The 13,897-nt window shown below is 39.6% G+C and overlaps 1 protein-coding gene across 2 annotated transcripts in view; it reads right to left on the bottom strand.

The window, feature by feature from the left end:
• Positions 1–13,897, bottom strand: part of ADCY2 (adenylate cyclase 2) — a 387,405-nt gene that overhangs the window by 103,932 nt on the left and 269,576 nt on the right. For both annotated transcript variants that reach the window (XR_005984284.1, XM_041731928.1), the window contains exons 6-9: positions 11,794–11,905; positions 7,233–7,360; positions 1,763–1,921; positions 825–957 (exon numbers count right to left, since the gene is read on the bottom strand). Coding sequence is in view for 1 of the 2 variants with exons in the window: in XM_041731928.1 (XP_041587862.1) it covers positions 825–957; positions 1,763–1,921; positions 7,233–7,360; positions 11,794–11,905 (532 nt within the window). In the remaining variant the exon portion in view is untranslated. The remainder of the gene's footprint in view (positions 1–824; positions 958–1,762; positions 1,922–7,232; positions 7,361–11,793; positions 11,906–13,897) is intronic.

The following is a 13,897-nucleotide window of genomic DNA, read 5'->3' as shown; positions in this document are numbered from 1 at the left end:
TCCTCCCATGTCACCCCTCACTCTCCACGGCTTCTGACCTCCCTCCTTCAGGGCGACTGGTTTCCAGTGTTACAAGCTCTTTGAACTGGGTGATTTCTGTCCAGACAACAAAAGATACTAGTAATTTTCACTTAGGACAAAATAATCGTGATTTTAGCAGGCATTTTTACAAAGTAAATTCTTAAACAAGATAGGCTGCTCTGATTCAACTTTTTCTTGGTGATTGTGGTTTCCTAAAGTGACAGTTGTTAGAGATTGGGATGGTTTTCTGATGCTAAATGATTTTATGAATCTGTGTCCAGGTGTTCTCTGACTAAACAAAATGTTCTTAAAGATTATTTATTTATTTATTCATGAGAGACACAGAGAGAGGCAGAGACACAGGCAGAGGGAGAAGCAGGAGCAGGCTCCCTCCGGGGAGCCCCATGTGGGACTCGATCCCAGGACCCCGGGATCACGACCTGAGCCAATGGCAGATGCTCAACCACTGAGCCACCAGGTGCCCCCTGAGCATGTCTTTATGCAATTTTCCAACTGCCAGGGTGGGCACATGGGGAGACTTCCAGAAGCATCGTGGTCTAACACTTACAACCCCTCATACTGGCAGTGACCTTATCACAGAAGCAAGCAATTCATTTCAACTGTTTCTTTAATAAGTATTTGAATTTATTATTACAAAACGTGGTTAAAATAATTTGAGGCAAAGACTAGCAAAGCATTAAATTGATTCTTGACTAAAAATGCTTATCTGTATCACTAACTTGCCCCTTTCCATCTCAATCACAGAAGTCGCAGGTTAATTATAGGCTCCTTACAGTACTAACCTTGGGGTTGATTACAAAGTAGGTCTTCACCAGGTGCTGCTTTAAATACGGGTCTCTGATGTCACCGTCTCCCTCCTCCACTTTATAAGCGCCGTTCAAGTGTTCCAGGGTGACAGAAGAAATGTGAACACGTCTGAAATTCCATTTTAAAACCACAATCAAGACAGGTAAGGAAAAACATGAAGATTTTTCTATTTATTTATGATTTCAGAAATAATTTCCTCTCCCCCAAATGAAGGAAAGGCTCTATGTTCTTCGTAAAATGGACTGTAACACAGATTTATATTTTATTACACAGGACTTTAGAAAGATGCTCACAGAGGTCACAAGATACAGACCTTTAGAGCTTCTCTGCAGGGTGGGCATGGTGAATTACAGCAAATAAAACTGGATCATATGGAAGTTTTGTGTATCAGCATATTTTTTGAAACACATGCCAATGGCATTTTATGGGATCTGCCGATCTGTATGAAAGTATGGATTTTCTCTCTCAGTGTTTGCTTCCACACTTCTGCAAATTATAGCACTTGCATCAAAATTGTCTCGTCTGAAATACGCTCCTCTAAGTGGAGGCAAATGTTACAGTTCACTCATTTCAATAGTACTGGCTCCAGAGGTCACCAGGAGCAGAGAAATGCCACATCTGCCCAGCGTTATAAAACATCTTTCACTTAGGTCACTATGCATACATTTGCAAATAAATAAAAAGTAATTCAGGTTCTGATATCCACTATCTTTGACCTCAGGGTGGGGTGGTGGAATTGAGCCTTGAAGAGTCTGTGTTTATCTAATTAATGTAAGAGGCCAGTGGGCAGGAATCACATGACACCAAGAGGCAAGAGAAACCACCAGACACTCTGCAGTCAGTTACTAATCTGCTCCCCTGTCCTCTCTAACCATGTCCACAGCTTGAAGACAGAAATCCAGACTGTCCTTACCCAGGGACCCCTCCAGCCTCCATGTGATTGGCCAGGGTCACGTCGTGTGACCACACGTCATACTGCCACTTCTGCAGGCCGATCACCCCGCAAAGGACGTTCCCGGAATGCACTCCCACGCGCATGTTAATATCCACGCCAGTCGCATCCCTCACCTTCCTGCAGAGAAGGAAAGTACCATCACCATCCGGAACACCCTCTTATTCCTTTGACTCTTGGCCAGTTTTCAGGACACTGTTCTGTTCAGAATTGCTCAGGCTGTGGGAAATATAGCCATGACTTCCTCCTGTGGCACAAGATTGCTGCTCTGGGCCAAGGGAAAGGCCTTTACTTTTTGGTTGTCCCCAGGCTCCACTCCCCTGGCTACGACAGCCACATGAGAGGCCAGGCTGCAGGTGCTGATGCAGCCTTTCAGCTGTAGCTTTGACTTTTTCAACAAATACAAGTATCAGGCACCTGTCACATGCTGACACCTGCTCCAAATTTTCACACTAGAATCATGTGACATTGCCCTGTACTGTCAGAAATGGTCTGAGATGCCACATATGATACTACCACTTACACAATGGATGTCCCCAGAGAATATTTTCTGCTGATAAGAGACAATACAGCTTATTTGTGAGCCTAATAATGACTTCAGCCTGAATAGGAATTTTGTAAAAAACCTAACCATGAGTTTAAAGCATTTCAGTTGTGCACAATCTTTAACAAAAACAACAAAACTCTTCCAAGACTTTTAAAAACGTGTAAGGTATCATTAAAAAGAAACTAATTAAAAATATTTAAAAATACTTGAGGATCCTATCAGTAAGTCATTTAGAGACAAATGAAGACAAATGAAGAACTTCCTTTAATGGAAAATGGAAAAGCTTATTAATTTATGCCAACTAAATATATTTACCTGTTAAATATTACTATCAAAGAAGTATACAGGGAGGTGTCCCGAGGTACATGGAGAGAATTATCCCAGAGCAAATGTGGAGGGAAGTGATGACAATGATTGTGACCCAGCAGAGGACGCTACCAGGTGTGGGCTGCAGTAAATAAGAATTTCAAAATGCCATCGGCATGGATGTTATGCTTCAATGATACAATGACATCGTTTGAGCATGTGAAAAGTGATGAGAAGTCATAAGAAGAAATGGATCCACAAAAAATAATGACTTCCTGAGAAAAGAATCTAAAATGCTGTTTCCTCCTTCTCTCCTCCTTTCTTCCTTCCCATCCCTTCCTCCTTCCCTATCTTCCTGTTCTGTTTTTTCACAAAAAAGATCACAACCTATCTGGTCCCATGCAAGTCATCCAAACGCTTCACTCCTGTCCACAGGATGGGTCAGAGTCTCAACGTGACACTGGAGAGCTGCCCCATCCTCCATCCTCCATCAGCAATGGGTCCTTATGGCTGCCTGGGCACCATATGGTCCTTAACTCTGGGCCTTTGGTCAGAATGGCTTCTCTCTCTCTTCCTCACTTCCCTGAGCCTCCCTTCCCTGACAGGGCACAGGCATCACGTGGCTAGCTGGCACTGTTTTTTCCATCAGCAGCTTAGGCATGACCTCGTCTGGGGAGGCTTTCTAGTCTCTCCTTCTAGGCTGATGTGGGCACCACCCACCCCTCTATGCTCCAGTCTCTCTGAGTGCAGTCAGCACTCCCTGCTTGTGTTCACATCTGCTCTGTCAGCCCTGTGAAGACACACCTGGCCCAAATGGTTTGTAGATCCATCAGGGGGTTCAGGGTCTGGTACAACACAGACAACTTGGCATAAGTTTACTAATTGATACAGGTCATTTCTGAAGGATTTTACTGTGTGTCTGTCGTTGGGAGACAATGATCCTGAAAAATTTGCCATAGAACCTGTCGTTGTTCTTAAGATTTCCTGTTATTGAGAGAGAACAGTTCCAGCCAATGACATTTCTGTTGACCAGATATGGCCAACAGCAAGTCAAGAGCGAATAAAAGGGTGGATGACATACTCTACAGTTGGTCATTTGTGACAGAACTGACTGGTCAATGATTTGGCTTTTTAAAAAATTGTTTTATTTAAATTCAACTTAATTAACATATACTATATTATTAGTTTCAGAGATAGAATTTAGTGACTCAACCAGTTGTATATAACACCCAGTGCTCATCACATCACGTACTCTCCTTCATGCCTGTCACCCAGTTGCCCGATCCCATCACATCCCCTCCTCCAGCAACCCTCAGTTTGTTTCCTAGAGTTAAGATTCTCTAATGGTTTGTCTCCCTCTCTGTTTTCAACTTATTTTATTTTCCCTTTCCTTCCCCTATGTTCATTTATTTTGTATCCTAAATTTCACATGAGTGAAATCATATGGTATTTGTCTTTCTGATTGACTTTTTTCTCTTAGCAAAATGCCCTCTTTAAAACCATCTCCATGTCCTTTGTGTCTTTTTTAGAAAAATGAGGTAATCAAAGGTTCAAATGAGTTGACGGACCAAAGTTTTAATGCATTTGGATGCAACCTGTGTTATCTACAGAAAAATATCAAAATAGTTGCTTAAAGCTTGTGACAATAGAAGACATTCATTTCAGTTTAAGAGGATCCTTAATCACTTACAAAGCCAGGGATCTGCACATTAGTTCCTGGATTAAGAACAGTTTACATTTTCATGACAGGGAAAAAAATCTGTCTAAGCACTGAGGATATTCCAAACCGCAGCTGACGTGCTTCGGTGGTGCTTTAGCTAATAGAGAATGAGGTGCTGAACACATGTGGAGGTCCAAACCCAGAGGACAAATACAGGCAAATGTTCCCAGACCTACGTTGCTGGTTTCTACAAAAAACCTGAGACAGTCAGGTGAAATTCCAAGTCCAAGTGGACTTTTTCTCTCCACCACCTTAAAAATTAGAATTCTTGTATTCATCTTCATCTTATGGTTCAATAAATGGAAATGGAAGTGCTTGCCCTTGTATGTTAGAAGAACAAAGAATTCTTGACATTTGCTGAGATGCCCTCTCTTTACCTGCCTTTTACTAGAAATGCAACAAAACCACCTATTACTAATCACTTTGTCAAATGCATATGATCTGAACAGGTGATATATAACAGAGAGACTGTGGAAGTCCTTGGTCACTGAGTGACAGAGCAGAGAGACACACAACCATTGCCTGATTTGAAGCTTAAGCTTAGTTATAAGCAAGAGTTCTAGAAAGTTTCCTCAAATCTTCTACTGTTAACTGAGATTCTGGATGCATGAGCTATTATTACTTATGTATCCATCATGGACGGATAAATAAAATGTGGTAAATACATACAATGGAACATCACTCCCCCATTAAAAGGAATGAAGCACTGATGCATTCTACAAGGTGGATGAACCTTAAAAACATTATACTATGTGAAATAAGCCAAACACTAGCCAATGAATATTGTGTGATGCCAACGCATATGAAGTATCTAGAAAAGGCAAATTCTCAGAGACAGAAGGTTAAAAAAGGGCTTCCAGGGGCTGGGAAGAAAGTGGAATGGGGAGTTATTGCTTATATGGGTATAGAGGCAGAGACACAGGCAGAGGGAGAAGCAGGCTCCATGCACTGGGAACCCGACGTGGGATTCGATCCCGGGTCTCCAGGATCGCGCCCTGGGCCAAAGGCAGGCGCCAAACCGCTACGCCACCCAGGGATCCCGGTTGCCCACATTTTAAATTTACTCAATGTCACTGAATTGCACATGTAAAAATGTTAAGGAACAGCACTTATGTATATTTTGTCACGATAAAAAAAATTACTGAAAAATACTACTGATGAGCTGGTGACATGCCAGTGGGCAGAATGTACATAAATTTCTTCTAAAAGCTCTTCAACAAAAAAAAAAAATAATAAAAAAAAAAATAAAATAAAAGCTCTTCAACATGGTGGAGTAACACAAGCTGATGGAACTGGGAAATGGTTGGTGCAAAATCAGAAACCAAACCTTAGTAATCCAACATATTATTGAAGCATATAATAAATACATTAAAAAAATCCCTTCTCCTACTAGAATATTTCACCCCGTGTTGGAAACCCACACCGAGACTGCCGCCAGGGGCAGGTGATAAATTTGAGAAAACCTATCAGTTTTACTGATTAGATTCACTTCCCCTTTCTAGATCCAGAAACGGAAACAGTTAATTACTTTTGAAAATAAGTAAAACTAATTTTCATGTCAGAGAAGACAAATGAGAGTTACTCTGAGGAAGAAGCAGGAGGAATCAGATTATTCCCACACAATGTATATTGTGTGAGATGCAGAGGCCATACTGCAAATCCTCCCATCTCTATTCTTTCTTCAATTCCACCTAATTCATTTGCCTCCCAATGCTGACTTGTCCACAGTGGTCTGTGGACACTAGAGGATGTGGACCACAGAGATCTCCCATACTTAGTGGAGGCAATGTGGGCTTCACCGTTCATCCCCGGATAGCACTGGGAAAGCCACCCATCAGCCTGTTCAGTTCACTTCATCATGTAACTAACATACATGGTGGCTAAACATGTGACAGCCTGACTTGTTGGTTTCCCACTGAAAGCCCCATTTACTGTAAACCTGAGACAAGGAAATAGAGCATCAGCCACATAATTCCCCCTCCTGCTTAGACCAAAAATGTAGATAGTATAAAATCACGTGACTAAAACAGGCCATCAAAAAACCCAATAAACTCAAATCTTTCAATCACATAACCAACAAACAAGAGCTTTTACCATTTATAAGAATATTCTGGCTTCTACCAAGGGCATCACTAAAGAAGTATGTTATGGCACTAGTAACAAAAAATAATTTTGTACCTTACACTTTTATCTGGCACTTGTCAACTGTAACATTATTTACATAAGTAAATCTTCTCAGAATTATGATGAAAGAAACCATAGATACAACACAGAAAACATACTCTATGTATATAAACTGAATCTAAACTTATAGAGCTGAGCATTTTTGACTAGATGCAGTAATTTTGGAGTCTGGTGGCAAAAACTACCTTCTTTCTGACAACTTGAGTGTAGCCATGTTGTTTGTCTAAGATGGTCTGTATGGAGTGTTGAATCACTAAATTGTACAGCTGAAACTAATATACTGTATGTTAACTAATTGGAATTTAAGTAAGAACTTTAAAAAAGGAAATTGTTTGTCAGATGATAAGAGCACAGACATTTTTCTTAAGATCGGAGAAGATATTTAAATGAAAAAAGTCATGTTGGAAACAACCCAAACTCTACTTGCCCATAGATTTCTACCTTGGTCTTGCTGTGATCTAAGGCTAACAACAACAATACAAAACACTTACAGAAGTGTTACTTTGGACTGAGTTACTCACACGCCAATAGTTGGGTCTCTGAACACTTATATTCAAAGGCACAATAATGCTTTTAATCCCAGTAGACAGAAAAACAGTAATAGTTGTGAGTGACAATTATAACTCAAGATTCTTAAAAGAGTTAAAAAGGATCCTGCTAAGCATCACACTTACTTTATGGCTTCACACATGTCCAGCCCCATTTTCACACAGTTCTTGGCATGGTTTGGGAGAGATATAGGGAGTCCGGATACACAATAGTAGCAGTCTCCCAAAATTTTTATTCTCATGCATTCATTCTCCTGGAAGAAGAAATCACAGCATTCAGTTGCGCTCAGTACTTACACAAAGGTTTAGATTTTCCGAATATCATCAAAGGCATGTTCTACTGATACCATCACAATGACCAGGGCTTGTGGGGACAGAAATGAGCAATGCTTGTGTTTCCCTTCATGATCCAACAAGGATGGACCACCCTCACCTACATGCTCCTTTGCTGGAGCAGGAATAATAAGGAAAAGGGGAAGGAAAGGAAAGCAGAGAGAATGTTCTGGAATGATTTACTCTTAACAGTAGCAGAGGGGTACAATGACAGGGTCATTCTCTCCAGCCCAAACATCCCAAACACTGGTGGCAAAATGAAATATTCCACGCAGAGCAGAATCTTCCAGGACAGTGAATGATGACTAGAACTCAACTGGAATTAGAACTGTATGCCAATCCCTACTATGCTCATGTTTTTTTTTTTTTTTCATTTATTTTAAAGCTGAAGGAGATTCTTACCTGCAGAATGTAACTTCTGATAAACATCTCTATAATACAATAAGCTACCATTCAACATTGCCAAATAATTTAAAACTTAATTCTGACCTTAGGTTAAACTGTTTTAATATGAAATGGGATTCATTATTTTTCTTGGCTGGGTTGTTTTTATATTATGATATTGAGATTAGCTTCATTTATATGTAGTAATCCTACATGCATTTCTAACTTTTCTAGTTACTTTATAGACTCGTCAGTAAGGAAAAAAAGAAAGGGAAAAAGGCAAAAGAAAAAGAAGCAAAAAACCCCAAAGATGTGCCAAACACAGATCTTTTCCTTCTTAACACTAACACAGGCTTATGTATATACTGAACAAACCTGAAATAATAAAATGAACATAAGATTTTCTTGTTCTTAAGTATGCGTTAAGTTTGTTGAAGATTTTGCATACTTCTTTTCCTGCCTGATATGGAGTGCACAAGCTAGGGCATATTTTCATACTTATCTATGATGCTGTAGACAATGCGCTTAGTAACTCCTGATTAAAAATATCATAAGTAATAAAAAGGCAAACAAGTATGTATTAATAGGGCTTCCATCCCATACTTGTTAAATAGATATTTTGAATCTAGAAAACACTGAGATTAACAAAAGTGAATTCTTGGCAAACTTATCAAAGATCAGTTGACCCTATACATGTGTGCATGGGTTTATTTCTGGACTCTCAGTTGTGTTCCATTGGTCTATAGGTCTGTTTTTAATGCCAGTATCATACTGTTTTGATTCTGTAGCTTCAGAATTCATTTTGAAATCAGGAAGTGTGATGCTTCCGGCTTTGTTCTTCTTGCTTACAATTGCTTTGGCTATTTGGGATCTCCTGTGGTTCTTTATGAATTTTAGATCATTTTTTCTGTTTCTGTAAGAGATACCACGGGGATTTTGATAGGAATTGCACTGACTCTGTAGATGCTTTGGATATTATGGACATTTTAGCAATATTAGTTCTTCCAACCCACGAACATGGGATGTCTATTTATTTGTGTCTTTTTAGATTTCTGTCATCCATGTTTTGTGGTTTTCAGTGTACAAGCTAATTCACCTACTTGGTTAGGTTTATTCCTAAGTATTTTATTCTTTCTGATGCTAATGTAACTTTCTTGATTTCCTTCCCAGATGCTTAGTATTAGCATATAGAAACACAACTGTTTTTTTGTACACTGATTTTGTATCCTACAACTTTACTAAATTCATCTATTAGTTATTAAAAAAATTATTTATTTGAGAGACAGAGAGAGTGTGTGAGCAGGGGGAAGGACAGTGGGAGAGGGAGAAGGAGAGAAGGAGATCCCCAGCTGAGTGCAGAACCAGACATGGGGCTCAATCACATGACCATGACATCATGACCTGAGCCAAAATCAAGAGTCAATGTCCAACTGACTGAGCCACCCAGGCACCCTCTATTAGTTCTAACAGATTTTGTGGACATTTTAGGGTTTTCTATACACAAGATCATGTAATCTGCAAACAAAGATAGTTCTACTTCTTTTATGATTTGGATGCCTTTTATTTCTTTATCTTGCCTAATTGCTCTGGCTACTTCAAGGACTAAGTTGAACAGAAGTGGTGGGAGTAGACATCCTAGTCATGTTCCAAAAGGGTGTTTAATTTTGTCAAATTTTGTCAAATGCTTTCTCTGCATCTTCTGAAATGATCATGTAATTTCTATCCTTCATTCAGTTAATGTAGTCTATCATGTTGATTAACTTGTGTTGAACCAACCTTGTATTCCAGAAATAAATCCTACTTTATCATTGTGTACAGTCCTTTAAATGTGCTATTTGAACTCAGTTTGCTAAGTGAAATATGCCTGACTTTATTCAGGATATCTCATGATCCTGAATAAGAGAGTGCATGATCTCACTTATATGAGGAATCTGGAATAGCCAAAGTCACAGAGCAGAGAGTAGACTGGTAGTTGCCAGGCATGAGGGAAGGGAAAAATGGAGGTTATGGGTCAGAGGGCATACGGCTTGAGTTATGTAAGATGAGTAAGTCTTGGAGATCCACTGTATGGCATTGTGTCTATCGTTGACAATACTGTACTGTATACTTCAAAACATGCAAAGAAGGTAGAGCTTATGTTAAGTGTTTTAATTACATCATCATCAATAATAAAGAGGGAAAGAGGACATTTCTGTATATGGTGGATATGTTTATGGTATACAGTGTGGTGATGGTTTCACAGGTGTATGCTTATCCTCAAGCTCATTATCTTTTATATATCAAATATGCAGTTCTTTGTATGTCAATTATACTTCAATAAAGAGGCTTCAAAGATTTTTAAAAATAAGTGAATGATCTGATTTTGAGTTCCTTAGCTTAGTTATGTGCCTTATGTAGAATTCATTCAATTGGCTGAGCTGTTTGCTTATGATGCATGTTATTTGACCAGGAGGCATGAAGTGATTCCCAAAACATGCTCCCTCTGTGACCAACAATGGATGCACCAAGCCATCCTAGGCTATATGCTGATATTGCCTGGACATTCCTTTGTTATAACCACCAGAGAGGAAGAAACGGCCACACCAAGTACTTCTGTTAGGAGCACTGAATTTTGTCTTCCCCAAATTCATATGTTGAAGTCCTAACACCTAGTGCATGTGAACTTGATCTCACTGCAGACTTAGTTAATATGGGGTCGTACAGGGGTTGGTTGGGTCACTAATCCAATATTCCTGGTGCCTTTATAAAAATGGGATATTCAGACAGTGAGATATGCCCAAAGGGAGAATGCCATTTTAACATTGGAGATATGTTGTCACCCACCAAGATTGGGATGTTTCTTTCTAATGTGACAAAAGTGACTTTTTATTAATTCAAACTTTTAAGGCATTATTTAAGTTTTAAATCTTTTTCTAAAAATGAGCAGCCAAAAAGCTCAACCTCTTCCTTTGGTTTGGTAAAAGGAAGAAAGCAGTGCTAGCCTCTTACTGCTTTTTTGAAATCCCCAATGATATCCATCATGGTCAGGCAGGCAGCAGAGGGCACCTCCTGGGGAGCCTGACCCAGGAGTGACCCTGTGAACATCAGAAAGCCACATTTATTCTTAAGAGGCTTGCCTGGAATGTTCTGTATGGTTTAAAAATGAGATGAATCTTGCAGTGAACTAAATTTGGGACCAACTCTCTCTTCCATATATAAATAATTCACTTTAATAAGCATAATTTAGTTGTTTGTTTTTTTCTGGAAATAATTCAAAGAAAGAATGAGGCTGACTGGTAATGCGTTATGAGGTGGAAGTAAAGGGCTGGCAAGGAGGGAACTATTTTTTTTATCACTATTCCCACCAGGAACCCTCATGGTTCCAGTAAATATGCAAGTTCTAGTTTTGGATTGCCTGTGACCATTTCCTCTCCATGAAATTTCCCATCCATGTGCTCATGGATGGGAAATAAGGAACTGACATTTTGGTTCAAGTGGCACAAAGGTCAATAGATATAAATGAGACAATAGTAAATAAAGGGCTTAAGTGGAAAATGTGCATCCTATTTAGGGGTTCTTTCAGGCTGCTGAATACATGAATAGCTACGAGTGGATGAGAGGCAATCATGTTTCCAACTCCTAACATCAAAATGCCTAAAAAAGAGGAACTTAGAACAGCATCATACAGAGGGATATACAACTTATACTCACCATCTTGAATGTATTTACTATATGTGTGCTGAGTTCTCTATACGCAGACATTTTAAAAATAGATGCAAACATGTGCTAATTGTATGCTACAACATTTCTCATCCCAGAGAAATGAGACTCATCAGAGCCCAACGGCAAATAAACCATATGAATCTATAAACACCATTCCTAAATGGTACTCTATGAAAAAGCAAATAATTGATAAGGGACAAGAGAAAAAAAAAAGTTAGTCAACATTTTATAAATCCTCAAAAGAGAAGGGACTCACTAACACTCGTACCTTTGCAATTTGATCAAACTTTCCAAACAGCTCGTTCAGCATGTGGACCAGCTCTCCTGGGGAGCAGTCACTGGCCAGCCGGGTGAAGCCAACAATGTCAGCATACAGGATACTGTAAGAACAAGGGTAGAAGCGTTTGCAATTTCATATTTGTTAAGAAGTAATGGTATTTTTTTCCCTTGAAAGAGTATATAGTCCTTTACATTTATATCTATATTTTACAAGAAAAATGTCACCTCCCTGGATAGGAAATAACATAAACATTGTGCCAAACTTTCCCATTAAAATTTTTTTTTTGATGCCAAGTTTTTATAATTAAAATGGGAGAAGAAAAAGTCACATGATGCACTTCATCCATTCTAGTCCATTCTTACCGATCACCTTTATTCTCTCATGGCCAGTCCCTTTCTCCCCGCTTGGTTTATGTGGTATTCATCCTGAGAGTTCATTACATGGGCACAATTCAGATATCTATTTGAACTGCTACATGCATTTAAATTTTAAGAATTCCTAAAGTAGAAGAAGCAAAGTCAGAATAGCAAATTCTGCTTTCACTTATTCAAAGAAAGAATAACAATCTTCTTAAAAGAAAGAGTACTTAACAAAAGGTTTTGTGGGCAGTAGTTGGCTCAACTACTCAGTAGTGGTGGCTCAGTAGTTTAGCACAGCCTTTGGCCCAGGGTATGATCCTGGAGACCCGGGATCGAGTCCTGTGTCGGGCTCCCTGTGTGAAGCCTGCTTCTCCCTCTGCCTGTGTCTCTGCCTCTCTCTCTCTCTCTCCGTGTCTCTCATGAATAAATAAATAAAATCTTTAAAAAAAAGGTTTTGAATTACTTATTCCTTGCCAGGATAAAGCTGACATGGTGCATCTTCCTCGAGCTCAGAGTGTTGTTGGGGTGATGCATTAAACAAATAAGGAAGGACACCAGCAAAGTCCAATCACAGTGATAATAAGTGTGTGTGTTGTGTGCCATGGGAAGGGGGGTTAGCTGGTGATGAGTCCAGGAGAGCTTCCTTTCAAGGGATGTACATGCTAGTGAGACGTATCAGACTCCTCAGAGTCGTGTCTGTGTTTAGTTAACCCTCAATGGTCAGGATAGGAAAACATAGCCTCAGGATGTGCATTACCACTTTTCCACACAATGACATGCTTATGATTTGTATAAAGATCTCACAAAGAGGCCTAAAATTCCTGCTGGCAGTTGGAGATTCAGATAATATGGTTTAAGTTGTACCCTGAAACAAAATTACCACCTCACACCCATCAGGATGGCCAGTATCCAAGAAATAGGGAGTAAGAAGTATGGTCAAGGCTGTGGGGAAATTGGAACCCTTCCCCACTGCTGGTGGGAATATAAGATGGTGCAGCTACTCTAGCAAAAAGTATGGTGGTTCTTCAACAGATGAAACAGGATGACCACGTGACCCACCAAGTCCCCTCCTGGGAATATACCCCAAAGAACTGGAAGCAGGGATTCGAACTGATATTTGTATACCATGTTCACAGCAGCATTATTCACAATAGTCAGAAGGTAGGAATAAATCAAATACACTAACAGATGAATAAAGAAATATGATATACCCAGAATACATGAAATGTTATTCTGTCTTTAAAAGAAATGGAATTCTGACACATGATACAATATGATGAACCTTGGACACATGATACTAAGTGAAGTAAGCCAGACACAAAAGGACAAAGACTGTATGATTCCACTTACATGAGATACCTAGAATAGTCAGACCATAGAGACAGGAATTAGAGGGATGGGTGGCTAGAGACTGGGTGGCAGAGGGAAGCTGCTGCTGAATGGGTACAGAGCCCCAGTTCAGGATGAAGAAAAAGTTCTGGAGATGGATGGTGGTGATGGTTGCAGAACAATGTGAAGGTGTTTAACGTCACTACACTGTACAATTAAAAACTGTTAAAACTGTGTTATGCTACGTATATTTTACCATAATAAAAAAGTAATGTGGCATTGGCCAGTCTGATCTCAGGCTGTATCTCTGCTGTTGGCTGCACTCCATTCACTGTGCCAAACACAAGGCTTGTGGCTTCACCTTGGAGGGAAGACTTAGTCCTCTGCTGATGACAAAAGCTGGA

Source organism: Vulpes lagopus, chromosome 17 (assembly GCF_018345385.1).
Source record: "Vulpes lagopus strain Blue_001 chromosome 17, ASM1834538v1, whole genome shotgun sequence".
In the NCBI taxonomy this organism is placed as follows: domain Eukaryota; kingdom Metazoa; phylum Chordata; class Mammalia; order Carnivora; family Canidae; genus Vulpes; species Vulpes lagopus.
Note: the sequence above shows the minus strand (reverse complement) of the source record. Positions and strands in the feature narration are given on the sequence as shown.